Source organism: Glycine soja, chromosome 11 (assembly GCF_004193775.1).
Source record: "Glycine soja cultivar W05 chromosome 11, ASM419377v2, whole genome shotgun sequence".
Classification (NCBI taxonomy): domain Eukaryota; kingdom Viridiplantae; phylum Streptophyta; class Magnoliopsida; order Fabales; family Fabaceae; genus Glycine; species Glycine soja.
The window spans coordinates 51,144,351-51,171,277 of record NC_041012.1 but is presented as its reverse complement, the minus strand read 5'-3'; the positions used below and the strand labels follow the sequence as shown (position 1 = coordinate 51,171,277).

At 31.4% G+C, this 26,927-nt stretch overlaps 4 protein-coding genes and 1 non-coding gene across 10 annotated transcripts; 2 read left to right on the top strand and 3 right to left on the bottom strand.

Annotated features, from left to right (window-relative positions):
• Positions 1-637: 637 nt before the first annotated feature.
• Positions 638-3,259, bottom strand: LOC114373400. The gene is made up of 6 exons (XM_028330865.1): positions 3,170-3,259; positions 2,550-2,864; positions 2,271-2,454; positions 1,969-2,142; positions 1,391-1,581; positions 638-1,062 (listed from the first exon to the last, which is right to left on the bottom strand). The coding sequence occupies exons 2-6, from the start codon at positions 2,853-2,855 to the stop codon at positions 778-780; spliced, it is 1,140 nt and encodes a 379-aa protein (XP_028186666.1). The 5' UTR covers positions 2,856-2,864; positions 3,170-3,259; the 3' UTR covers positions 638-777.
• A 549-nt stretch (positions 3,260-3,808) lies between these two features.
• Positions 3,809-8,628, top strand: LOC114374626 (endonuclease III homolog 2, chloroplastic-like). 2 transcript variants are annotated; one of them, XM_028332290.1, is made up of 9 exons: positions 3,809-4,131; positions 4,280-4,328; positions 4,407-4,522; positions 5,160-5,226; positions 5,450-5,541; positions 5,755-5,892; positions 7,356-7,460; positions 8,040-8,123; positions 8,242-8,628. In XM_028332290.1, exons 1-9 carry the CDS (start codon positions 4,012-4,014, stop codon positions 8,296-8,298), a joined length of 828 nt encoding a protein of 275 aa, XP_028188091.1. In that variant the 5' UTR covers positions 3,809-4,011; the 3' UTR covers positions 8,299-8,628. The 2 variants fall into 2 exon arrangements, with proteins under 2 accessions (XP_028188091.1, XP_028188090.1); XM_028332289.1 differs by having other exon boundaries at positions 3,812-4,131; positions 8,238-8,628.
• A 1,192-nt stretch (positions 8,629-9,820) lies between these two features.
• TRNAP-AGG lies at positions 9,821-9,892 on the top strand. The gene has a single exon. It is a non-coding gene; the product is annotated as a tRNA-Pro (tRNA).
• Positions 9,893-10,764: 872 nt separating this feature from the next.
• Positions 10,765-14,060, bottom strand: LOC114376009 (protein farnesyltransferase/geranylgeranyltransferase type-1 subunit alpha-like). Of its 3 annotated transcripts, none has more exons than XM_028333902.1 (5): positions 13,953-14,060; positions 13,156-13,611; positions 12,328-12,448; positions 12,106-12,201; positions 10,765-11,444 (listed from the first exon to the last, which is right to left on the bottom strand). In XM_028333902.1, the coding sequence occupies exons 2-5, from the start codon at positions 13,560-13,562 to the stop codon at positions 10,980-10,982; spliced, it is 1,089 nt and encodes a 362-aa protein (XP_028189703.1). In that variant the 5' UTR covers positions 13,563-13,611; positions 13,953-14,060; the 3' UTR covers positions 10,765-10,979. The 3 variants fall into 3 exon arrangements, with proteins under 3 accessions (XP_028189703.1, XP_028189704.1, XP_028189702.1); XM_028333903.1 differs by lacking the exon at positions 13,953-14,060 and having other exon boundaries at positions 13,156-13,265; positions 13,332-13,726; XM_028333901.1 differs by lacking the exon at positions 13,953-14,060 and having other exon boundaries at positions 13,156-13,733.
• Positions 14,060-17,994, bottom strand: LOC114376010. 3 transcript variants are annotated; one of them, XM_028333906.1, is made up of 9 exons: positions 17,797-17,994; positions 17,635-17,699; positions 17,158-17,340; positions 16,993-17,040; positions 16,482-16,548; positions 15,996-16,096; positions 15,728-15,772; positions 14,921-15,391; positions 14,060-14,463 (listed from the first exon to the last, which is right to left on the bottom strand). In XM_028333906.1, the coding sequence occupies exons 3-9, from the start codon at positions 17,290-17,292 to the stop codon at positions 14,290-14,292; spliced, it is 1,041 nt and encodes a 346-aa protein (XP_028189707.1). In that variant the 5' UTR covers positions 17,293-17,340; positions 17,635-17,699; positions 17,797-17,994; the 3' UTR covers positions 14,060-14,289. The 3 variants fall into 3 exon arrangements, with proteins under 3 accessions (XP_028189707.1, XP_028189705.1, XP_028189706.1); XM_028333904.1 differs by having other exon boundaries at positions 17,158-17,327; XM_028333905.1 differs by having other exon boundaries at positions 17,158-17,318.
• Positions 17,995-26,927: the final 8,933 nt, after the last annotated feature.

Below are 26,927 nucleotides of genomic sequence, written 5' to 3'. Positions count from 1 at the left end.
ACAAAACCCACTAATTCCTTGTTTCTTCCTTTTTTTCTATTTCCTTCCCATTTTCTTATCATTTTATTCAATACCTCCCTCAATTCAACACACTACTCTCATGTCTTAGACCACTCTTGCTCTGTTGCTTTTTGCTGAATAACTTTATTTAGTTGTTTTTCGAAAACTAAAGTCTTTCAAAGTAGAAATCAACCACACCCTTCTGTATGGTTGCTAGTTTGTTATGTACAAAAAATAGCACTGTAAATGGAAGAACATTCAAGGCAAAGTAAAACAAGTAAACCAAAAGATATAAGTAGTTAACTAAGGATAAACTTGGGAGTTGAGAATGATACTACACAAACCACCGGTGATGTCGTTTGTTTTACAATTCAATCATAAAAAAACACACTGCAGTTTCCTCAATATTCCTGCTTTACTATGGACGTGGCTTACAAACTTGGAAAAGGATTTCAACACCCACTATAACTACTGGTCTTCCAATGTCAGAGCAGGGTTTCTCAATAGAGTAGGATAGAATATTAGAGCAATTTTCTGTAATACTCTAATTTATAGTTCACATTCTTGGTCTAATGAATATGCCAATTATCATGGGACCAAATATGGACTGTAATATGTATTCCTAGTACCCCTGGTACTCAATTAATTCACTATATTATTTTTGCTGAGCAAAAAAAAAAATACTAAAATGGCATCACTTATGGAATATACGATGTAAAATTGAGTAAATACATCCAAATCAATCAAAATCAGGCGTTACCAAATGGGAAAAGAGAACTACACCAACCTAGAAATCCACTCCAAGATTACTTCAGAATAAAGAAGCACATAGAAGTACTCAACAACTGAGGTGACTGTCCAACTGCTAGAACTCCTCTTGACCAATGGACCTAGCAACCTATTCAAAGAAGGGATATAAAATATTGCGCATAAGCATGTGCAAATTTTGTTAACAATCTGATTTATTTCTATTGAAAAGTCTAGGGACAAATATCCAAGTAAACCAAGAACAGGAGTACCACCTCGAGCAACAAGATAGTGCAGGCTAGCTTGCCACAGATATTATTCTATGATCTCCTATTGTATAAAAATATAACAAAAACAGAAGAACCCTTATGATAAACTGCAACATATAGCTAACAAGTAGCCATTCAAAGAAATCCAGGAAAAATGAAAATAACTATCAAAATTGATGTTAATACCCCAAAGCATTCAAAAAATTCATAAACTAGATCATAACTTGATTTAGAAGCAACTAAAGTTAATGTTGTATGAAAAAAAGTATCTTTGACATTCCGGTTTCCGGGGAAAGTGAGCTAATGAATCCATCTGAATAGCAGCCGAGCCCGACGACATCTATGCCATTCACCCTTTGGGACTCTCAAGTCATCAGGCTATCAGCCAATGGAAAAATAATAGCAATTGAAATGAACCTTTCAATCAAAGATTTGATAGGTTGAATAAATTCCAGATTGATCAACTGGGAGCACTTCATTATATAAAAGCGTGAAGCTGTCTTTGCTTTGCTCTGAGAATACACAGTGTAGCTTTCCAAAGACGTAATATCAGTTTTATTAATACCTGTATAGCATATGAGAATCATATTCAATTTTTCATGAATCAAAAAACACCCATTAAAACCAAAATTAAGAGATAGTGATACATTTACTAACATGTGCAATATGATGCAATAGCTTTTTAGTACAGACAAATATTTATTAAAGAGAGAAAAAGAAAAGAACAAAGTAAGACCCCATATTAACCTCAAAACAGATCGAGAGAAAAATCAAAAGTATACAGCATAGTATTGTGCCCAGTCATTTTGACATCTTCACTAGATCAAACAAATTGGATAGTGAAAAATCCTTAAACGGAACAAGTCCCCTGATTTGTGGTCCTAAAGTTAAAACTAAAATACAGCAGTCACTAAGAATACATGTGGCAATCTTTCAGTATGAGGATAGTTACCTGCAGCTTTCTTTACTGCAGAATATCCAATTTGCAAAATTCCTTCTTCCTCAGAATTTGATTCATTTTTTGTAGGTTTTTTAATGGCTCTTCTCTTTTTGTACATTTGTATGGCTCCACTTGTAATTTCAGAACTTCGGCTGAAGGTATCCACATCTTTTTCAACCACTGATCATACCCCTACATCAGGAACATTTTTTAATGCATCCAAGCAACTTTTGAAATTGGCAATCCCTCTACATCAGGAACATTTTTTCAAGCATTCAAGCATGTACATATATTACATGCATTCAAGATCTTGCCTTCTGTTAATGACAACTGCTCCACAAGCTCAGTTTCATCAGGCTTCAGCATGGATTTCATATGCACTGATAAAGTTGATCTCAGAACCAAAGCTAACCTGCAAAATTCAACAAAGGACAGAAATGCAAGCTCTGGATATTGTTTTCGGTGGTAGTAGTTGTACAGTAACACAACAGAATGAACCTGACACAAATGACCCCAAAATCCAGAATAATAAGGTAGACAATTACCTCTTCAGATGTGCCTATAATTTATAAACTACAAGTATATCCTTATTATGCTTGTACAACTTGCTTCAGACAATAATAACACAACATCCTCAACAACCCTCCAAGCAGAGAATAAAAACATTTAAAAAAAAAACTTAAACAGGTATCCAAATAAATCACCCAGGTTAATCTTTGTACAAGAATAAAAGAGAAGAATGAGGATATATATACCTGTTTGGCAACTAACTGGTGTTGAGATGGTGAAGGGGAATTATCTCGTGTAGAAGGTTTAGCTGGCAGCACTGGATCAACCAAGTATTCTAGGAATGCCTTAAGAGCATCCTCAGTGGGACACACATCTGATGAATCGGCCATGAGTTCCAGCTGTCACATGCAAGACAACCTAGTTAAAACTTACAGAACAAACTTGCATTGTCAAAATCAAAATGTGTGGAGTTGCTATTAGACAGGCTACAGCTTACAGAACAAGTATCGTGGATTTTAACAGGAAGATAGTTTTTTGCTAAGACATGCAACTCTATAATAATCAAACACAAAAAATTCCAACTTTACAGGACAAGAGTTTCAGAAATGTTTCTACATTCTCATAAATAAGTTCTTTTGCCCGAAAACAAAACACAATGACAGAAAGAAACAAGGGTTTTCAGACAGAAAAGAAGAGGCGCCACCTTGGAGAGAAAGGAAGAGAGGGAGCCAAAGCTTCACTGTCACCGTGCTTTGACAAAAGGACAGTGAACTCTTGTCTCTGTCTGTTTGTAACATTCGATTTTCTATTGATATACTCAATTTTTCTTTTATTTTACTCTTATTTCATGTATTATATATATATATATATATTTTTTTTTTTAAAGTATACATTGAATATTTTCCTTGTAATCAAAGGATCATATGCGTGGAATAATGTTAAAGTTGAAAATATTAATGCTTTGTTTGGATGAGTAACGAGTAAAGAGGAAATAAGTATACACGAAACAAAAAAGAATGCAAAATAAAATATTATTTGAATAGATAACAATAAATACATCTATTTAATAGTTATGTCTTATGTTTCAAATATAAAAAAAAATCTTTATTTTAAATATAAGAAAAATTTAACTGTATTTAATATTTTTCAATTAATTCAAGTGTTAGTTTTAATGATTTTTTTATCTTTTATAACAAATTTTAATGAAAAATAAATTAAAAAATATTTTAAAATTAAAATTAATACTATTAACTATTTTTTTTAATTAACAACATGTTTATTTTATTTTTTTATATATGAAACTAAAAGGAATACGTAACTAAGAGAAAATGCAAAAATGAACGCAAAAGGCGAGTAAAGTTCACGGGTTTTAGTTTACTGGTCGTTGCGGGCGAGGTGACGTTTGGAAGGGAAGAGTGAAATATCATAATTTCTGTGAACCAATCTCTGGCCATGAAACTCGGAAGCGAGGAAATTTGTAAAAAACACAAAATCGAGTTTTGAATTTGATTATTATGACATGACATAAAAACAACAACAACAACAATGTTGGTGGTTTCTTTGGGGCGAATCAATGTCTCCTCGTTGTGTGCCAAAACAAGAAAATGCTTTTCCTCAAAATCTCATCTCCATACTTTCACTCCTGCTTCAGTCTTCCATCAGAAAGTGAGTCTTTCAGTTTCATTATCGTTAGAGCTTTTCTGAGCTCTGCAATTTCAACCTTCAATCACTATTTCTTAATCCTTTATCTAAACACTTCCACCTGTAACTGTAATATGAATTTCTTAACTGCATCGTTCTGATGCCGTGTCAGTTTCCAGAAGATCCGATGATTTGCACAAATGAATTGCCTCAAATTAGTAGTAAGTACTTCTTGCCTCAAGGTTGAATCTTTGCTTTTAGGAACCTTAAATTATGCAGTTCCATGTATGTATATGTAGGTGAGGCCCCTGCACATTGGAAAATGGTTCTTCAAGGGATTCGCCAAATGCGGAGTTCTGCAGATGAACACCAACCGGTTGCACGTGAGAAAGCTGCTGATACTGTACCCCCTAAGGTCTATCACTATATTCTACTGTTGTTGATTTTGTGTGCGGGGAAAAAATAAATAAGAAATTAAGCACTTGTGTTTCAATTTCTGTCTTTTAGAAAATGTGATTATAAAATTATGTTATGTACTTTCTATAGCATTGGTTCTCAGTTCTCAGACTATTGTTTAGGCAAACAGAAGACAATGCCTGTATGTCTTTGATTTCTTCAACAGTTAGGCTACGTTTAGATATTGTTTTGACATTATATGACGGGATGGAGGTATTGGATGGGATCATGGAGTAGATTTGATTAGGTTCCATCACATTTCACCTTATTTTAAAAATTCCAAACAATGGCAACTAATGTCATTGCATTCAATTCCCCTCTATTCCATCCCTTTCCTTTAATCCAAACATAATTTTAGTCAACCGTTGACCGTTAACTCATTCTCCCCAAAGTAATCTTTTGCCTATGTGCTGTCTCCTATTACTCATTACTCATTAATATAGGTTTTGAATCTTGAATTGGTTGGATTGTCATAGGGACTTTCTATTAACTATTTTGATTATTGGGGCATTTTTTTTCTTCTAATTTCAGCATACAGTATAAAGCATGATATGGATAAAAATACCTCTTATCTTAATTCTCGTGATTATAATCAGGAAAGAAGATTTGCTGTCCTGACATCTTCCCTTTTATCAAGCCAAACTAAGGAGCATGTTACTCGTGGTAAGTATACATTGCATGATATAGAGTATAGAAGGTTAAACTATGAGAATCAATACGTTGCAAATGAACTGCCAATTTAAGAGATGCACTGCCATTGTACTTCAGCCCCCCAATTATGTTTATCACCTGTCTTCTTTATGTGATTGATGCCCATTGCCAGTGTCATCATATTCAACTTGTTTATGAATCTGTTTTAATTACAAGTGTGTACTTTTAAGAGTAGGAGCGACACAACGTCTTGGTGAAAATGATCTGCTTACTGCTGATGCAATGGACAAAGCTGATGAAGAAACCATCAAAAAGTTAATTTACCCTGTATGTTCTTTGCCAAAGAATCTATGGTATCTGTTGAAAACCATTTACTCATGCTATTCAAATAATCTGGATTTGGTGAAGGATGCTACGTTTGAAGCATCCAATATTTTCATAGTTTTCATGTTAGCATGTCAATTTCTTTTGTTGTTATGTTCATTTTGTACTATATTAATTAAATTCCTATGCGTGTAATGTATGGTATTCTTTTCCAAGGTTGGATTTTATAAAAGAAAAGCTAGTAACTTGAAGAAAATTGCCAATATTTGTCTCTTGAAGTATGATGGAGACATACCAAGCTCAATTGAGGAACTACTCTTGCTGCCAGGAGTAGGTCCTAAGATTGCTCATCTGGTACGTATAAAATGCTTATGAGATTCAAAAATCATTTTTTTTTCTGTTAAAATAATTATTTGGTATGACACATTAGGAATTAGTTCCTGGATGAAAAAACTCAAATTTTAATCCTTATAAAGGCATATAAGGACTAAATTTAATTTTAAGAACTAAAACTTAAGAAATTAAGTAACCACAAGAATCAATGTTTATTAATAACGGTATATAGGAACTAAAACTTATTTTGTTTTTTCTCTGTACAAGGACTCATTTCTTAGTGTCACCTATAGGGATCAAATTATTATTTAAACCTTCTTTAGGTGCATTTTGTTGGTGATATTAGTGTGCTTGTTGGACAAGTGGCCTCAATAATTTAAGAGGAAGGGTGGATTAAGTTTTAAAATTTTCGACTAACAACCTTTTTAATCCCCTTTTAAATGATATATGTTAGGCTCAGAACGAACAAGAAGAAGCAGCAATTAAATTAATCGATATTCTTTAAACGTGTAAGACAAAATCAGTTGCAATAAAATAAATGAGACAAGGGAAGTGAGAATTGCTAACTCGATTTATATTGGGTTGACCACTTCCCGTACCTACGTCCAGTCCTCAAGTAACCTACTTGAGATTTTTCACTATCTCTATAAATCCTTTACCGTCTTTGAACACACCTTGAGATCCCTCATCTTTGTGTTCAAGATTCTCACAAGCCAAGAGACAAAACAGTCTCTTGATTACAACTGAGTTTTAAAAGAGAAGAATAGATTGATTTATCTTCTTTAGAGTAGATGATATAAATTGAAGATTCTAGAAAAATTCTCAATAGATTTACAAGTGTTTGGCCAATAGTTATTTAGAGAGCATTTGACAGTTAAATTCTCTTAGAAAAATCTCTCTATGTTTTCCAAAGTAAAGACACATATATAGGCCCTATTGTGCCTGTTCAAAACAACTTGAAGAGATGTGTCTTTTTAAAAATATTTTCTAAAACTTTTCCATTGTAATCGATTACAGAATTCTAATAATGGATTACATATTTATATTTTTGAAGAGTCATGATTTTTCGAAGTTTTTCTGAAATCTTTTCACTGATAATTGATTACAGGATTCTGGTAATCAATTACACAGATCAAAATTCAAATAAATTTGTGTCATTATTCTACCAGTTCAAAATTTAAACAAACTATGTTCACAATCTCTCTAGTAATCGATTACCATTTCAAAAAGATATTATTTTGAACTATTTGAACTTTGATAAAGGAATTTTGATAGAAGACTTTAAGGTCAAACTATAACAATAAAAATGAGATTATTTTAACAAATTGGCTAAGTCCTTATCTTAAATTTTCTTGATCTTGTTTGTTGACTTGAATCAATCTGTGCTTTCATCAAGTAAATTCTTTTGACATCATCAAAACATGCATGATTTATAGTGCTTTTTTGTTTTCCTCTTTAAATTTATTCTGTTAGTGGCAGTATAGGTTATGATTGTTGGATGGAACAATGTCCAAGGGATATGTGTAGATACTCATGTCCACCGCATTTGCAATCGTCTTGGATGGGTTTCGAGACCAGGCTCAAAACAGGTTCATATAAGTTTGTGGCATCTCATCTTATGTTTCTTCACTGACTTTCTGAAACTGACATTTTTATTAAAAAATATAAATTTGTTATTACATTTTTTACTGCTAATGCAACCCATTACCAGTATAATTTCTTTTACTGGAATTGGATGCCAAGTGTCATGCCAATTGCCAAGTATTATTAGGATGTTACTTGATTCATTGTCTCCCAAAATCTAGCCGTGTAGGTGCTGATATAGAAAAGACAATTGTGACGTACGATGGTTGTAATTAGTTTTCATTGTATTTGCTGGTCAGATAAAAGAATTAAGCAAATTAATTTCCAAGGTTTTTCAAGGCATGTATATATATATATATATATATATATATATATATATATATATATATATATATATATATATATATTTTGGTGAATGTCATTAACTCATTACCAGATCACATCACTTGTTCACTGTGATATCTGAAAGTTGCTGCACTTATGAGTCCGTTTCAATCAGCAATAAGAAATTTGCTCTTTGATTGACTGATTTCATTTCTTCTGCTAATTTGTTTCTACTGTCACAAATTGAAACCCTTTGCCAGAAAACTTTGACACCGGAAGAAACAAGACAAGCGCTGCAACGGTGGCTTCCGAAGGAAGAATGGGTTCCAATAAATACTCTTTTGGTATGCTCAGCTCATTTCTTTTGCTGTGTATAGTTATGAACAGATGTCCTAAATGGTTACTTTGGATGCCATATGTTGTGTATATACATCATCCTCTGACTTGAACGCAAACAGGTAGGATTTGGACGAGCAATCTGTACTCCTCTACGGCCTCACTGTGGAGATTGTAGTGTAAATAGGTTCTGCCCATCAGCATTCAAGGAGACTTCAAGCTTGTCATCCAAGTCCAAAAGGTTTACATCGAACAAGAAGCCTTAGTGCATGTTTTGATATCCGATGAAAACTTCAATGAAGAAAACATATTTATAGGCATGAACTTGTTCAATGAAGAAAATACAATTATAGGCATGAACGTAGAAGTAACTTTTTACTTTTGAGAAAATCATAGTTATGTTCAACGGAACAGTTTTGCAAACAATCTTAATCTAAGCTTATTGGAACTTATCAACTTATTACAAAAAAGACTAATTATGAGATTCATGTGAAAGGATTTGTTTTCTAGTCACCCTAACATTAGTACAAAATATCCATAGTTGTGTTGATGACTACTAATCTATATGTGGTTGGATTTGAATCCTTTGAAATAAATAGGAGTAAAATAAGTAATTTTAATTATTGATAAGAAAATTAAGTGTTTATATTATAACACATGCATGTACGTGTAATATTAACAATTGATATTTTGAAATTACTTTATTTTCTAAAGTGAGAGGAGCGAGGAGCTGGATTTGTAAGCCAAAAGGCTATATTCATGTTGAGACTGCAAAATTTTCATTCTACAAAATTTGAAAATAATTATTTGTTATAAAATAAGCGAGAACGTTATATTCATATGTTCAATTTATTAAATATTATTTTTTTGGGATTAACTTAAGTGACGATAGACACATTTTACTCGAAAAGTTTTATTATAATCTCCATTATAAGTTAGCCATAATGGGATAGTCTTCACTTCACTCAATAAATGAAAGAAAGATAAAAGATGAAATCGAGTTTCTTAAAATAAATATTTATAAAATCACGGAGAATGTTATATTCATGTACTTGATTTATTAAATATTTCCGTCTTGAATGAAAACATGTTTGGAAGTTATTATTTAACGAAAAAAATTTCAAGATTTTTTACCAAATGAGATCTTTTTATGAATTAAAATATTATCCTGATTTCATGTATTAAACATTCAATTTTATAATTTGTATTCCTTTAAAATATACTTCTTCGTTTTAATTTTAAATTTAATTTGATTTAATAATTAGTCCATTTGTTTTTTACCATTTCAAAGCACTTTTCTTTTATCTTATTTGTATACTCAATTTTCTTAATTATTTATTTCTTTCAATTTATCTTTTATCATCTTTATTTTCAAATTATATTTTAATAAAATTAAAAATAGTCTTATATCAAAATATAATTTATTTGTTTAAATATATATATTTACTATAATATTTTCATTATAGAAAAACAAATATTTTTCCTTTCCATTGCAGAACCAAAATGCTAGTTTATCAAATAAATAATTAGCTCTGGTAATAGTAATTTTTGTAATTCACTAATTTGGGCGTAGCGTATGTTAAGATCGACATCATTTCAGATTGGCTCAATTGATTGCTGTCAAACTGTCATTCCTCTTTTGGATTCTCAGAGCTCTAATGTTTTTAGTTATTTTTAAATAAAAAAAGGAGGATTATCAACAATTGGGCATTTGGTCTAGTGGTATGATTCTCGCTTAGGGTGCGAGAGGTCCCGAGTTCAATTCTCGGAATGCCCCTTTTCTTTCTTTTGGTGATTATTTTTTAGGTGATAAAACCATGACTTTCTTTTGGAACTACTGGGATTTTTTTGAGAAATTAAACTTGCACATGCACGTGCATTTATGCTTGTTTAAAGTTCTCACAATCACACTTCTTTTTGTTTTTTTTTTTTTCATTCATTCCGTTCTCATCATCTTACCGTAATGTTGACTATCAAAATTTACTCTTTCTCATGAACGTTAATCGTATTATTACAAAAAAAATAAAAAATCATTACAATATATCTCAAATCACCAAATTGCTGTTGTAGAATGTGATTTTATCTAATCTATCACTTGTTCTATGATTTTGATTCTCAACATTTTGTTTAACAAATTGTATGAGATCTCAGCCATAGTTTTTTTTTTCTTTGCATTAAGATAAAAATAAAATTTATAATTAAGCAAATACCTATCGATGGATAAACGCTGTACAAGTGTACAGTCTTTCGTTTGTTTCAGAACTTGGAGGATCAGTGGATTACAATCTCTTTTATGAGCTTTTCTTTATTTATTTTTTAAATAAACCATGTTAAGAAATGATTCGAGATTGGAATCTCTATTCTGCCTTCAACTTCCCTGTTTTAGTCTTCTTTTTTTTTTTTTATCTTTTTCAATCTATCTTTACTTTTGACAATTACAAGAATATGATTAAAGAATTATGTATAGAAAAATTGCTTTACTTTCCACTTCATCTACAATTCAAGATATTTAATTAACCTAATTTGCCAAATTTATTAATTTTAATTTTTATAATTGAATTTATTTATTAAATTTATGTATAGATAGGCTAATGATAATTAATGGATCCAATTGTCACCACAATCAAGAACTTATTCAGGTGACAAGAATTTCAACGGAAAAAAAAACTTAAATTATTTCCATAGCCCGTACTAGATTTGGCTTTCAATCCTTACACTCAGAGTCATATGCCAGTAATGACATGACAAAAAGACATTTGCACAAACAGCAAAATGACAACATCACAAAAAAATAAGCATCCACTTTCAATAAACTAGGTATAAAGTACACATGACACAGACTTGTCCTTTAATTACTTTGATTACTAAGCTGATAGAGGAAGTCTGCTCTTGCGCCAAATCCAATAGTTGGTTCTAATTGGATCAACTTGTTCTAGGATAGAACAAATATTTTGAGCTATATTTAAATTTTGCTGTTCCCCTTTCTCATTATCATCTAAATTTTGCTTATCCATATCTGCGGTCTTTAAGGCGTCAATGGCATCTCTAAAGTCTTCATTTGGTAGATAACCAAAGCATATAAGATCCAAAATAGTGCTAAGAGCAAACACGTAGTTACTCTTAGTTCTCAAAATCTTTAAACATACTGAAGAAACTTGGGGATCATTTACCCATGAAGTGGTTTCACCTTTATAAAGTCCTCGTAGATATCTCCACGAGCTTTCATTTTCAGGGTAGGCTATAATGGCTTCGATGGTGTAAAGCACTTCAGACTCTCTCATAGCTTTTAGGCCCCCCAAGAAAGGAGACCTTGTTATGACAAAATATCTCTGTAAAAATTATTATAAGTTAATTTTCTAAATTGAGAAAGAAAATGAAGAAAAGATTTTAAAAATAAAATAGATTGTCAAGTTATTGCACTAGAGGTAAACCCCAAGCTGCATATAATAATAAGTATGTACACATGCAAAATATCAGATTCTAAGTTTCTATTTTATTTTCCTAATAATAATTGATTATTTGTGTATGAGCAAGTAATTAAATAACAACATAAGAGACTTAAATTCCTTGGAAGCTTTAAGAACATTAATAACTTTAACCCTGAGCTTATTATAAGTTCTTAAGGATTATACTTCCTCATTAATTGAGGCAGGGGAAGATGAAGAATGCAAGACACCAAGGTGTATGTGTAGGAATTTTTTTGACAATTATATTGAAGAGATTGAAACTCAAATCAATTTACTATTAGAGCTCTTTTGTTTGTAAAGAACCTAATAGAGAATAATGACCACCATTAGTTAAAGTTACAGATGATATGGAACTTTAACAAAGTACAAGGAGATGGTTATGTTTCAACTGTAACTGTTGAAAAATGTAACATTAGGGGCATAGGGATTTGTGTGGGTGTGCTCAACTAGTTAGGCAACAATCATACAATCCATGTTGAACATTTGTTGCGACATGTTGCCAACAGGTACCATAGTTCCATACCTGATTCCAAGCGGAATTGTTAAAAATGTCTTCTTTAAGAAGTTCTGTGCAATAATTAAGTTCATCTTCCCATCCTCCTAGTGCTTGAAGAACCCACTGTCCACACAAGAAGAGAAGAAACTTTTTATTGAGTCTCAAATAATTAAACTGAGCCTCAGACTAATGTGCAATTGCTAAAATTGTGAGCATTTTAGATTCGTGGGGACAATGTGAGAAACAAACCTGTCTATGAGACCATGCATGATAATGTTTGGCATCAACGGACAGTATCTTTTTGGTGAACTCAAGCTCATTTTTTCTAGCTTCTGGACCTAACTTCTCAGCAACCCATCGTCTATGATGCCTACAAAACATCTGACAAGAAGATCAATATGATGGCATGCGTACAAAAGAAGATAAATAACTCAGAAGCACTTCAATTCAGGATAGCATGAGTACATACCATGGTTTATATAAGAAACAACAGCCAAACACAGCATACAGAAGAATCATGGTAAAAACAAAATGCTATTGTGCAGCTGGAATATAATGTCATTATGAACAAAGAAGCATTTAAAAGCACTGGCTGCAAAGACACCACAGTTCATAAATTTCCACATTATATCTCCATTTGGATAAACTTCTCCATAAGCACCTATAAGAGAAGAAAATAAAAAAAGTAAAATGAATTGAGCTTCTCACATGAGCTAAAATCAACTTATACACTTAACTTTTAATATCTCCAAAAACTATGGTGCAGAAGTTGATTTTAGATTAGGGAGAAGTTTGTCCAAATAAGATTATATATGACTAAATTTACATGAATTTATCTTTCAGCCATGGACATTTGAGTGGGGCAGAATGAGCACAAGCAGGTCATGGACTTAAGGCCCAGTTTGAATAAGCTTCTAGTTCATGAGAACTTTTTAATTGATTCCTAACTAAAAAACAAAGTATAAGTCGATTCTAGCTTATGTGAACAATACTAGTTTTTGAACAAGTAGACAGGATGGGGAATCACAATGAAGTGATAGCAAAGTATGGAAGAAAGAGCAGAGGAGAGCATCTGACCACATCTGATAATTTTTAGAATTTCCAGCGGCCATACGCTCCACAAAGTCCAGTTCAGCGTTCAAGTCAACTTTTAGCGACTCAAGTAACAACCGTCGGAAATGCCACACCTGCAACAAAGACGAAATAAACAAAAATAAACGCAATCGGAAGAATTTAATACGAACTTGACATACAGTGTAGTTGCCGGAGTTGAATTGAACGGCTTCGGCGGTGAGAGCGAGGGCGCGAGGGGAGCGTTCATCGGCGAGGTAAACGGCGCGAAAGTAATCCATAACTTGGGAAAAGTCTTCCGTGTACTGGATCGGAACGACAGGGTTAGGGCCGTCGTTTTGAGGAAGCGGAGTAACATCTGACCACTCCGCTCTCTCCCTCAAAGGCACTCGTTGCTGTTCCCCTTCCTTCATCCTTCACTTTACTCACTCACTCACAGATCCTCCTTTTAACTAATAATCCCTATTTATCAACAACAAACTTACTCAGTATTTGTTCATTAGTATTATAACTCCTTATACATTATTTTCTCACAAATCATCCTATTATTTATCTAATAAAATCATTTACAATTAAGTAGTATACATCCAAAGTGGAAATTTTTAAATTATATTATTATTAATATACTTTTAACACAAATTTTAATATACGTCTAATACTAATTTTTAACAGTAACTTTTTTATTAATTCCTTCTCTTCTTGACAATTAAGCAATAGTATTAGGACACAAGTAATAAAGATCTTTAGAATTACTATTCGCTTTCAATCCTTGCAGATTTTTTGGCTTTAAATTTACATCGCACCTTCTCATCTCTAATAAAGCTGGGCATTCCACTCTAATCCAGCCAGGCACGTACTTTAAATTTAAAAAAACAAGCTCAAATGTTAACTGAAAATGATACACGTGCAATAAACAATAGTAGTAGTGATATAGTAGTACTACTACTTTTTCAATATAACTAACGTTTGATTTACAATTCCAATATCTGAATTTCTTTTCCAACGAGATAAGTGTGCAACCTCCATTATTACTAAGCTATAAGAAAAATGAAGAAATTATAGATTTAAAAAACAAAAGAATGCCTGTGACTCATATTATGTTTTTGCTATGGTAGTCCATCCTGATTTTCGAATTCTTTTTTACTTGTGGAAGAACTTCCAGATGTCCCTGTCAGCCAAATCCTTGACTAAATGTGCTCCAAAAATGCCCTCCTCATCTACCAAACTTCTCAGTTGTCGTACTCCATTACTGAAGCCAACATAGGGCCTCTTAGTAGGAGCTAGATATACCACCCCATATGGAGGCCTTAAGCACTGATATCAAAATCAAAAGGAAAAAACAAAAAGAGGAATTAAAAGTTCTGCGGTTACAATTTGAAACTCAATTCAATATTAATAATTCGGTTAAAATAGAAAAGGAGAAACTTCTGCCATCAGGGCAGTGCCATAGTTACTACAACATGCATCAAACTTGATCATGCATCATTGTAAATATGCAACTGGAATTGGTACCAATTTGTTGTGTATGAGAGCACAGCTACAAGTGGAAGCACCACTGCCCACAAATCACAATACACAATATAATGTACCAAGGCTAAAAACAAATCAACAAATAAAGTGTGAGACACAACTCACATCCAAGCAGACCATGATCAACCACTTGTCAAGCAAACATATGCCACATACGATATGTTTACCATAACAGCAGACTAAGCCCTAAGGAAAGCATAATTTTCAGCGAGTATAGACAACCAAGTATAGGGAAACAAACCTTCTTAATAAGTGCATACAGCTTCTTCAATGAGGTAACAGAGTATGAAATCTCTGTCATTAAAATAACATCATAGCCACCCTCTCCTTGATCGGCCTCACTACCTCTTTCCCATGCTCGACTTCTTGAGAGCTTCCTAGACCGTCTTGAGTAAGATTCGTGTCCAATGATGCTACCATCTTGACTACTACATCCATCCATAAAATCTTCCTCAGAAAAGCTCAAACTCATTCCAGGCATCACTTCATATCCATCACTTTTCACAATAGACAGCACAGAAGGTAATTCTTCCCAGTCCCCAGCATAAAAGTTAACCGATGGTGCCAGAGTCTGTCTTGAAGGAGTAAGAGGAGACTCTGGCTGTCGACTCTGCCTATCACGAGCTTGCTTGAGATTAGCAAGGACATTTGGTATAGTTGTGCATCTTACAGTTTCTGCACTCTGATCTTGAAAATGCACCACAGAAGCTCCCTGTTAAATAAAGAGTCAGCGTGTTTCTTTGAATATGCAGGTTAAAATTTTACTCACTACTTGATTGTCTATTTGCAATATTACCCCAAAAGAAATATTGAAACTTTTCGTGGTCACACCAAGAAGACAGTGTAATTCAAGCATTCAAATGACAACAAACCACTTCCTACACAATTTAAGTCCATGTCATCGATTGTATAAACAGCTTGCCAAATAAACTTTTTGCTTTAAGAAAACATCTAACTAAATGCAGATATTCTTTCCAGCTTACACATAAACTGGTGACAAATGAACCAGCAAAAGGAGAAAGTGATATTTCAATCCTAAACTGTATACCTTCAAGCAAGCGAAAATTCCAGGAAGTCCATAGTTGCAACTCAGCTGCAAAATACAAGAAAGTGAAGAGATTTGTAAATTATGAATTGTAAATAGCACAGACATGATTGAAATATAGGGATTAAGGGAGAAGAAAAGAAAGTGATCTCATGAAGATATAGCTGACATTGTGAGCATTTGAAAATGAGGGAAGGATGATGCAGCACGAGGAGACTTGAATACAGTCAAGTTACAGTAGCAAGCAATAAAATGTTCATGGACAATATACCTCAAGTACTCTTTTTCCTCTGAAGGTCAGTTGCCCATCACGAATCTCATGCTTAAGAACACTAACAAGATCAATGGAACTAGTCCAGTATTTCAGATAACCTAAAAAGTCAGATGAGTAAAGTTGATAACATCAGTCCTTTGTACTGATGAGAAAATAAATTACATGTATATAGCAAAGCATAACTGTGAAAAGACACTTTCCTCAACAAGAATCATGTCACTTTTCTTTCTGACTTAATATGGATTTGAGGCTTGTTTAAATTTCTTGAGAAAATACTAAGCTAACCTTGGAGATTTGTCATTTTCCTTTCATGCCAAATAAGTTTTTGCCTTAAGCATTATAACTTAATAAGGTTCTACGCTGTATTAATTCCATGACTATGTTAATTTTATGGAGTAATGAACTTGAAAGAAAATGCCAGTTCACAAGAAAAACATCAGTCACGTATCCAATGTCTACAAGTCTGAAATATTAAGCACATACCATCAGGTTTTAAGGATATTGTCTCTGAACCACTGAATCCAACAATATCAGCAACACTAATTAAACCCTGTTATTGAAGATAAAATTTATGAGAAAATTCTCAAAAAAAAATAAAAATGAGAAAGTTTTCAAGAAAATGGAAAAAATTAAGTTCTAGTTAAGAAATAATGAAAACCCATCATGTAAAACACTTCAAAAGCACATAATAAACCATGGAAATGTAACCAAAAGGTCTTATTTCAGTATGACTTAGCAGGCACATTTCATTATCACAATTCACAGCATAATCTTTATGGAAACAATGCCTTTCATACATCAATGTCAAGAGATAAAACTTGCAGATATTTACAAAAAAGGAATGAATAAAAAAAACAACCTATAATCCTTCCACTATCATTGATTCAACAATAACACAACTTCCCATAAAGAATTGTGATTTAGGTGACAAGCCATCTGACTATGCCATCCTTCATAAAACAAATACTATAATATGAGCCACATTAAGATGTACCTTGAAATGATCTATATTCTCCCCATTATCCTTGTCAGTGTGAACTGCCTGCAAAGCACGACAAATTCAAATCAGTGTTACTCTTCTTAACCGCAATCCCTTCAACATTTTTTAGGGGGAGTTGAGTGGTGATTGGGTGGCTGATGGTATTAACAAGAATTGTACCTTGGAAGGTAGAATCTCTACTGCTGGTGATGGGAGATGAAAATCCTTCTCAGGAACGGATGACATGCTAAGACTTCCACGATCATGAGGCACTAGGCCAGGTAAGCACTGCGCAAGTAATGCCGGTGCACGCATTGCAACTGATATTTAGAAGCAATCTCCTGGAATAACTGATAAGATAAGCTACAACTATATATTAGAATTAATACATAAAAAAGAACAATAGAAAAAAATCGCAAACATCCAGTGTGCTTTAGCTACTGCTATGTCTATAAGAAAGCGAGGAACTCACAATCATAAAGAAAGAAACAAAATTATAACCAGAAAATAAAACTATCTTATGACAATTAAAAAATAATAAAGAGTTTATAAACTTCAAACACGGTCGCAGGTCCTCGATTGCATACAAGGAGGCAGACAACTGAAAGTTTTTTCGCTGCTAAGCTAAAAAAAAAAAAATAAGAGGGGAAAATTTACCTTTTTGCAAAAAGGAAAAGACAGTGGCAGGTATCCAATTGACACGGAGCTTCAAATCGAAAGTGCTGCGAGTAAGAAATTAGGGAATTAAAGCGATGCAAATTGAAAGAGGAAAATTAAACAATACTCAATCAGTTACAGAAGTAGGAAGTAGATTCGTACGAGAGAAGGCAGAATAAGACACGATCAGAAAGAAAAATAATAATAAATTGAATAACAGCAAGAGAGAGAGAGAGAGAGAGGTGAATGACAGTGTGGAAGAAGAAAGAGGGAGGAGTTGGATTTGGTGAGGAAGTGGGAAATGAAAAAGAGCCCAAAATTTCAAAGTTGTGATTTCTAAAGAAAGGAAGAGCATAAACAGAGAAGCTTCGACGTCAGAGGCTTGCAACAGTCTTAATTCCCAAAATGCCCTTTCTATGTAATTTTTGGGGATGCGGTGGGGTGGGGTCATATCAGATCACACGCTTGTCTCTAGACTTCGGCTTTTTTCACTTTTCTTCTTTTTGGTAAACAAAATCAAATAAAAATAAATACTATTCACTGAATCACTGTAGTGTGTCATCGTGTCATATGTTTCATTCCATAAATAAAGAATAGAAGGAAATAATATAAAAAATTTAATTTTTATCATTTATATGAGAAAATAAATACAAAGAAGATATGGTTTTAGAAAAAAAAAAATTGGGAATGAAATGGGGAACTGGTTTCTTTCTATTTCTTTTTATAACAAAAAAAATTAAAAAATAATAAATGATTTTATGTTGACAATAATAGAGTAATAATTGAATGCTTCATTATTATAAAAATAATTTTATTTATTTATCTACCCTCCTTTTTTACCTATTCAAACCATCATAAAAGAAAGAAATAAAATCTTCACTTTTTTTCTTATTTAACAAGAGATGAAATAAATATGACTAAAAAGTAAAAATGAAAAAAGTATGTTCTATTATAGATTTTTTAGTTTAAATACCATAGATGAATATGAGATATTAATAAGAATCTCACATATGATACAATATTATAATTAAAATAAAAAGATAGAAATGTTAACAACATATCATTTGACACATTTTTTTATTAGTTGAATTTATTAAAAATATATAATAAAATATTATTAAGCTCACATTATATTTAATTATTATTTATTTTTTTCAGTAAATTTTAATAAAAAGAATGTGTTTGAATGAGTGTTTCAAGCACTAAGTGAAAAATAACAAAAAGTTTTTTTTTAATTACAAAACATCAATCAACTTAGAGACAAGTTGTGTTGCATTGTTATACGTTAGGTTATATTACATGGCAGTGTATTTGGATAATAAGATAAAAATTAAATTATAAAACACTCCTTGATTTTATTCTTATATATTACTCATAGTTCCTTAGTTTTTTAATGTTTATAAAACCTTTTTTATAAAGCATGTGATTTTTTTAAAATAATTAAGAAAATTAGTATAATTTATAAGAGTGTTGTGTAATTTTTTCATACAATCAAGGGATTAATGTAGGAGAGAAAAATGGAGGATAGAGTGTCTAATTTGAAAAAATCTTTAGCAGTGTCAATATAATTTAGTCTATGATAAAAATGTGAGAATAATAAGATTGAGAATGTTAAGATAAATATATAACTATAAAATATTTATATATAATAAAATATTGATATAACACATTAACATCAACTGAGAAAAGGATGATAGAGAATCATTTAAAATGAGTTAGACACATAAAAAAAAAGTCACTAGAATTAAATTTTAAAAGAATAAATTATATAATCTTTCTAAAAATGGAAAAGTGAGTCCAAGTAAGACATCCACGACACTTATTATAATGAATTTCATAATAAATAATATTAAATCGCAACATAATACACTTTCTAAATTTCTTCTTAATGCACAATTTATGTTTATGATTATAAGAGTTTAACTATTTTCAAAAGAGTCTTATTCATAATTTAATGAGTTTAAAATTCACCAAAAACAAAACGTCACCAATATGTTATATCAAAATATCATATGGTTATTCCCAAGTCGGTTCGTTTCTCAGATTCGGTAATTCTCAAGACTCGACATCTATAGTTCATATTTTTTATTTTATTTTAATGAAATGTACCCATTTTTCAATTTTAGGTAAGATCTGTATAGGGATCTTTAGGTACACTAACCCCACCATGATACACGTTTTTTTTATAAAAAAAAGTTACTAATCATCTATTGTTTTGGAACAGGGAATGGCTAATTAATAAGGGCGTAATGAGTTGGTCATGTTGTGTCCGAGTTACTAATCATCTTTAGGTATGCTGTTCATTGTGCATGAATCATTTATCTTTCCAGAGTAATTCTATGCTAAAAAAAAAAAAGAATTTTACTTTTCTCTTATTTTCTAAACCTTTTTTTTTAAATTTAAACATGACCATTAAATAATCCAAAGTCAAAAAATTAAAGAGTGTAAATGATAATTTATTGTCAATATTTTTTAAATATACAAAACTAGTTATAATCTCACGTAGGGATAAAAATGTTTTGGATAAAGTTAGATTTTATAATATTTGAGTTTTATCTATTTATTTTATGTATATATATTTTTAACGTCTAAATTTTCTTTTTAAAGAGTTTTATCTCAATTTAAAAGTCTATTTTGCAATTGTAAGTCTTTTCAACAGGAAAATTGTGATTTTAAAGAAAATGGAATAAATTTTGATGTTTTTTTATTCTGAAATTTTGACGTATTATTAGTTTTTTTAAGTACAAAAAGATTTAAAATGCTTTAAAAAATATTTAAAATAATTAAATTGTTCGATATGTGAAAATTTGAATAGAAAAAAGTAGATTTATACTGACATTCCTTGTAATCTCTTTGAAATTCACACAATATCTCTATTTTTTCTTATACTAACTTTCTTAATTATTTGGAATATATTACACTAATATCACTTATTAATAAATAATAAAAAAACACCTTAGATTATGCATTCCTATAAAGGGGTTGTTAAAAAGTTAAAACAGCAAGAATATCGAATGAATTTTGAAGAAACTACAAACAATATTAGTGTAACTTTTGTTAATAAAAAATAAGAATTTGAAAGTTTTAGAAAGGTGAACACTAGGGTGAGCTTAAAGTTTCTTGATTTTAAAAAAATACACAAAAATCAAATTATAGGATAAAAATATAAATATTTTTCTTTTTCATGATGAAATGACAAAAATAAAATGGGTTGTTGTTGAGTTCTTGTTCTCCTGTTTGCATTTACCTGCCGCATTCATTCAATTATTGGAATTATTTTATTTTTTTTCGGCACATGACAATGAGTTGGGCCAAGGAACGTTCATTTCCATTTTCAACCACCAGTTGGTCCAACTCCGTCATTTGTCTCTCCTATTTTTTTTATTTTTTATTCATCTGCTTCTCAAATGTAAAATTTCTAGACTTAATTTCTTTAAATAAAATTTTAAATTTAAGTTTTATGAATAAAAATATAAAATAAAATTGATGAATATTATGTAAGAATTAAAAGATTCTACTAAAGATTTACAACTCACAACACTCACACTTTTTTATTCAGTCAATTAAATTAGACTTTCTTTCTTCATACAAATATTATATACATATTTATTTTGTAATTAAAGCATAATGCTTTATTGTGGAGAAATCTGTCTCTAATATGTAATTAAGAAGAATACATACAGTATTTTATATCATTTTTTCATTCATAATTTATGCTGAATTTAACAATGATTTGTTATTTATACCATGAACTTTTGTCGATTTTTTTCTTTTTAAAATTATTGACATATAAATGTAGTAGGCTCATAAAAAGTTACAGGTTTATGCAGGAACCGTAGATTTTCTCCTCTTTGCGTGATGCATGATAGAAAAAACCAGACTCTTTCATATCTAAAAATTATCTAAATCCGATTAACTAAACCCATTTAAAAAAAATACTTATTCTTTATTAAAAAAAACTAAATTCCTTATCACTTAAATAAAAGGTGTATTCATAAAAAAGACCAGATACAGACAATATATACGTATAATTAGATTCCTAACATGAATCCTTCTACCTGACGTATGAGCGCGTCTCTCTAGTTTGACTTATACCCGTAGACGCCTTTCTTTACAAAAAAACATATTAGAAACTATTGAAAAGCAGGTAGACTTTTCATGAGTATTAATTTTTAATCATATTTTGTCACAAAAAATAATCAAAAGTAAACGCTTAAAATTAAACAATTACCAACCACTTAATTGAGAAACTGCTCTAAAAAATAGTGCAAAGCATTTGAACAAATTAACTAATAAGGAGTTAGGAGGTAAAATCAACTTCTGATATATAATATTAGCTAAAAGTGTCTCTTGTGATAGACATCAAACAAAAACAAATGAAGAAATTAACAATGAATATCCATGAACAATAGCTAGCCAAAAGTTCAGCCACTAAGCCTAACTATTTGCTACTGGAACACGATGTGACCTATATGTACAAACCATGCCTAATTTTACATATGTTATTCAATTAGGAGAAATACATATTTAACAATTAAGACACAGAAAAACATTAGATCATATAAACAGGTAAAGGGGGTTAAAGGCCTAATTTAGTACTAAGTAGCAGTCATGCTAGTAGCTAGTTCTTCAGTCTTCACTCTTTTAGGAAGATCATTTGCTTAATTAATTATTGGAGATATTCGTCCAGCAGAGATACATCATCGAATTCCGAATCAAGCCCCTCATGTCCATCAAATTCCTTGAGCCCCACCAATGTCTCAATGGTAAGCTCTTGACACAAATCAAAATACTCTTTTCCCAAAAGAAGCTGGTCCTTGTTTGAATCAAAATGTTCACACTCAAGAAGAGGCACTATCTTTGCTGAACTTTTAGCCCACATGCTTAACTTTGACGTTTCATAGTTCACAATGCATAGAGCTTCATTGCCTTTTTTTTTATCACACCCCTTTATTCTTGATGTCGTTGATTTAGAGTCAAACCTTCTCCTCGGGGAGGTACAAAATGAACTCCAAGGTTCCTCAGAATTCCAATTGAGTTTCCCTTCAAATGGCCAAAAAAGTGGTTCATCAGCACTGAACTCTTCTTCTGAGTTGCCACACTGTACTCCAGTGAATGAGGAGCTAGTAGAGACTGAAGGAGGAACCACAATACTCCAACTACTCGAATCTGAGAGCCACTCAGAGTCTTCATCTTCAAGAATGAGTAGGGAAAGCAAGTAACTTGCTTTGTCCAAATCTGAAATCTCATAGTAAGCATCATACTTGTAGCTAAGAGGAGTTGAATTCTCAGATGAAAATCCATAAGACTTGGAATCTGAGAGCCAGTCGGAGTCTTCATCTTCAAGACTGATTAGGGGATGCATGTAACTTGATTTGTTCAAATCTAAAATATCAGAAAAAGCATCACACTTGGAGTTAAGAGGAGTTGAAGGGTTCTCAGATGACCATCCAAAAGAATTGGAATCTGAGAGCCACTCTGAATCCTCATCTTCAAGACTGAGTAAAGAATGCATGTAACTTGATTTGGAAAAATCTGAAATCTCAGAAGCAGCATCAAACTTGTAGCTAATAGGAGTTGAAGAGTTCTCAGATGAACCTCCAGAAGGCTTCGAATCTGAGAGCCACTCAGAGTCTTCATCTTCAAGACTAAGTAAAGAATGCATGTAACATGCTTTATCAAAGTCTGAAATCTCGTAGTAAGCATCACACTTGTAGCTAAGAGGAGTTGAAGGCTCCTCAAATGAACGTACAGAAGGCTTTGAATCTGAGAGCCATTCAGTGTCTTCATCTTCAAGACTGAGTAAAGAATGCACGTAGCTTGCTTTCTCCAAAGCCGAAATCTGAAAGTAAGCATTACACTTGGAGCTAAGAGGAGTTGAAGGGTTCTCTGATGAACATCCAAAAGACTTGGAATCAGAAAGCCACTCAGAATCTTCATCATCAAGACTGAGTAAAGAGTGCAAGTAACTTCCTTGCTCAAAATCTGAAATCTCATAGTAAGCATCACACTTGTAACTAGGAGGTGTTGAAGGGTCCTCATATGAAAGCCCATAAGGCATTGAATCTGAGAGCCACTCAGAATCTTCACCTTCAAGACTAAGTAAAGAATGCATGTAACTTGGCTTATCAAAATCTGAAATCTCACAGTAAGCATCACACTTGGTGCATAGCTCACTCCAGCTAAACGTATCATTTGTATCATCCTCTGTGGTTGCATTTGAGATGGTTCTTCTGTCAGATGAAGAAACTTTCTCTGCATGTTTTCCTCTAAAACCGCCAAAAACATTGACATCTTTGCTCAAGAGAAAGTAAGAGATTGCCACCAGGAACAACCAAAAAGCTACCAACACATTAGCAAAAAGATGAAACGAATTAACAGCGTAACTTTTGTCCTCAACAGATAGCGAATGCCGCAATTTCATGTTGCCGTCTGATGATACTCGCGGGAAAATAACATCAACTTGGTTTCTAAGATTACAAAAGTGATGACCTGTCATTTTATGTTCAGGTTCCATGCAGAAGACAGTGCCATTTGCTGTCAAACTCATTCTGGTAGCTATCCTCATTAGGAATCAATGGCACACTGTTACATTGGTTTAACCAAAGAAAAATAGGGATAAATATAAGTTGACAATTTGTGGGAATAAAGAAAGAGCAAAAAGAACGTGAAAGAAAAAACAGAATAAAAAAATGAAAATCATTCTCAAAACTCAACTGTTACATTTTTTGCTTACTTTCTGTTACAAGCTAGTTGAGTTAATTAGCTAAAACTCTCACTGTATATATAGTGCGACTCACTCTATCGGTGTAATTTTTCTGCGCCACTTTTTCTAATGTGGTATCAGATTTTTGACGCAGTTCACTCTATATCATCAGCCAAGAGAACTCCATCATAATTAGTGCTTGTTTGAACTTTGAATTCGCATTTTATCATCCATATTCACATTATTAAAATACATCATTTTACATAAATATTTGCATGTTTATTTCTAATTGAAAAATTGATCATGAATCCAAACGAAATTGGTTGAGTTATAATTAATTTGTTTTTAAAATAAAAATATACTAATATAAATTAAATCACTTCATTTCAAAAATAATTTTGCAAAATAAATTTCATTCAAAGTTATTTTTTCTGAAGCTCTTCCAACAAACAAACACAATGAAAAACAGATATCAAAGGGGAAAACTTAAAGGGAAAAAATCCACAAAACACATATTGTAGTACCCAGAAAATGTAAACAAGGGTTATATATAGATTATAACGATCAAGTGCAGTCGTAATTGGTATACCATGTCGAGTACGACATTTTATTTTCAAGTTTCAACACATAAAAGAGGAATAAACAAAAAGAAAACGTCAAACATGTCAATGAATGAGAAAGCTAAAAAGTAGAACGCGACATCATAAAAAAAAGAAAGTTGAATGAATAGAACACAATAAGATAAAGGTAATTGATCAAACAGTGAAAATCTGTAAATTATCCTATTGATATTATTATATGTGGACTAAAAAGCATAATCAAGTGAAGAACAAAAACATAGCATCTAAGGCCTAGAATGAAAGTATATAACCGGCCATTAATAAATTCATAAGAGATGATAATTGCCAATACGAAAAACTGAAAATGAAAGAGAAAGAAACCTAGATATATACACATTAAAAAATAGTCGTCATGGGAACAGGCACATAAAGTTAAGATGAAAAAGAAAGGAAGATGAAGAAGTGAAAAGAAAAAATGGTTACCTTTAATTAGTTTGAAGGCCACGTAACGCAGTTCTGAATAGCAATAGACTGGAGAAAAATAGGCATAAAAAACGGGATTAGTGGGAATGAATTACGCTAGAAATTAAGAGCAAAACGCGCCACTAAAATGGTACATAAAATAAGAGAAGGGTGACGTACTGAAAAGTGATAATTGGAGTTTAATAATATGAATTCAATCTTAAGTAAAATCAATGCCAAAACAAAACATATGGTAGCTTCGCGCTTTGGATTAGAGTAACCAGCCAATGTTAAAAAAGTTCAGTCCTCGTATTACAATGTTGTGATATTAATTCTTGAATGATTTAATTTAATTTAAGTACATGCAGTGAAAATGTGGAAAAAAAATATTAAATATTATTTTAAATAAATTATTATGAATTACTTTGAAAATATTAATTTTAATTATTATTATTACTCGTTTATATATTTTAAATTGATTAAGTTAAGAAAAGTAAAATATACTTAAAAGATAAGTATTGAGGTATTATTTATATAAATATATAAATACGAAGATTTTTTTCCTTGTATATTTGTTGAAATATAAGAAAATGATTATAAATATTAATTTATGATTTCTAAAAAGATAAAACTCTAACAAAAATATACAAACTAATATATAATATAAATAAGATATTTTTAAATATTTCCATATCATTTAACATTTCCATTTGTAATTTGTTTGACACTCTAGGCTTCAAAGGTGTCAAAATTGAAGAGAAAGACTCACCAGCTGTCTTCACAGGAGTTAAAATTGAAGAGAAAGAGTTTGGAATATCTTCTGTATCATTTTGAGGTTACTGCAAACAAAGAACATAGTGGAATTGATGAGATGCGCATTATCTGCTATACATATATGATTTAATGAGAATTAAGTTATTTCTCATTCCTAAAGAGTTTGAAAGTATTGATATATATTCCACTTGAAATGTCTACAAAATCAGAGATATAATGCATTGTTTAATTTTCGAGTCTGTGAAAATGATGCAATTTGTTTGTCCGCGTAGAGAATGATCAGAATAATGGATATTGTTGTCAACATAATTAGGCTTTCTGTTCACAATTATGCACGATTAATTTGAAAAAGTTGCTCAGATAAAAAGTCTACTAATTACTTGTAAAAAAATTAATTATTTTACGATTCCTAAAATTACAAACTCAAATAAAGTGTGGCATGTTTTAATATATAATTTAATATGGAACTAAAATGTACTTTAATATAATAAATAAGAAAAATATATACACATAATTCTAACCATAATACATACAAACTAATTCTAATAAATGAAAATAAAAATATGGCAGTATTAATATCTACATATACTACATAAAGAAACTAATTAATTTTAAGAGATAGTTTATAATATTGTAAAATATAATTAACATATTTTTAAATATTTTCATAAACAGTAAGCCTGTAACCATAATATTAATTATTTATTTATTAAATATTATATTTAATTAAATTTAACAGTATTATCAAGTACAATATTTATTAAATTTAACAAATATAATGCATTTATTTT

Coding starts and splice junctions, on each gene's coding strand:
- LOC114374626 (XM_028332289.1), top strand. CDS start 4,012: ATGTTGGTGGTTTCTTTGGGGCGAATCAATGTCTCCTCGTTGTGTGCC. Junction 4,132..4,279: donor CTTCAGTCTTCCATCAGAAA/GTGAGTCTTTCA, acceptor ATGCCGTGTCAG/TTTCCAGAAGATCCGATGAT. Junction 7,461..8,039: donor CGAGACCAGGCTCAAAACAG/GTTCATATAAGT, acceptor ACCCTTTGCCAG/AAAACTTTGACACCGGAAGA.
- LOC114373400 (XM_028330865.1), bottom strand. CDS start 2,855: ATGGCCGATTCATCAGATGTGTGTCCCACTGAGGATGCTCTTAAGGCA. Junction 2,143..2,270: donor GCAGTTGTCATTAACAGAAG/GCAAGATCTTGA, acceptor ATGTAGGGGTAT/GATCAGTGGTTGAAAAAGAT. Junction 1,063..1,390: donor TTCCATTGGCTGATAGCCTG/ATGACTTGAGAG, acceptor ATCATAGAATAA/TATCTGTGGCAAGCTAGCCT.
- LOC114376010 (XM_028333906.1), bottom strand. CDS start 17,292: ATGCGTGCACCGGCATTACTTGCGCAGTGCTTACCTGGCCTAGTGCCT. Junction 17,041..17,157: donor TAGAGATTCTACCTTCCAAG/GTACAATTCTTG, acceptor CGTGCTTTGCAG/GCAGTTCACACTGACAAGGA. Junction 16,097..16,481: donor AATATCCTTAAAACCTGATG/GTATGTGCTTAA, acceptor CTGACTTTTTAG/GTTATCTGAAATACTGGACT.
- LOC114376009 (XM_028333902.1), bottom strand. CDS start 13,562: ATGAAGGAAGGGGAACAGCAACGAGTGCCTTTGAGGGAGAGAGCGGAG. Junction 12,449..13,155: donor TCTAAAAATTATCAGATGTG/GTCAGATGCTCT, acceptor GATGTTTTGTAG/GCATCATAGACGATGGGTTG. Junction 11,445..12,105: donor ACAATTCCGCTTGGAATCAG/GTATGGAACTAT, acceptor TAATTTTTACAG/AGATATTTTGTCATAACAAG.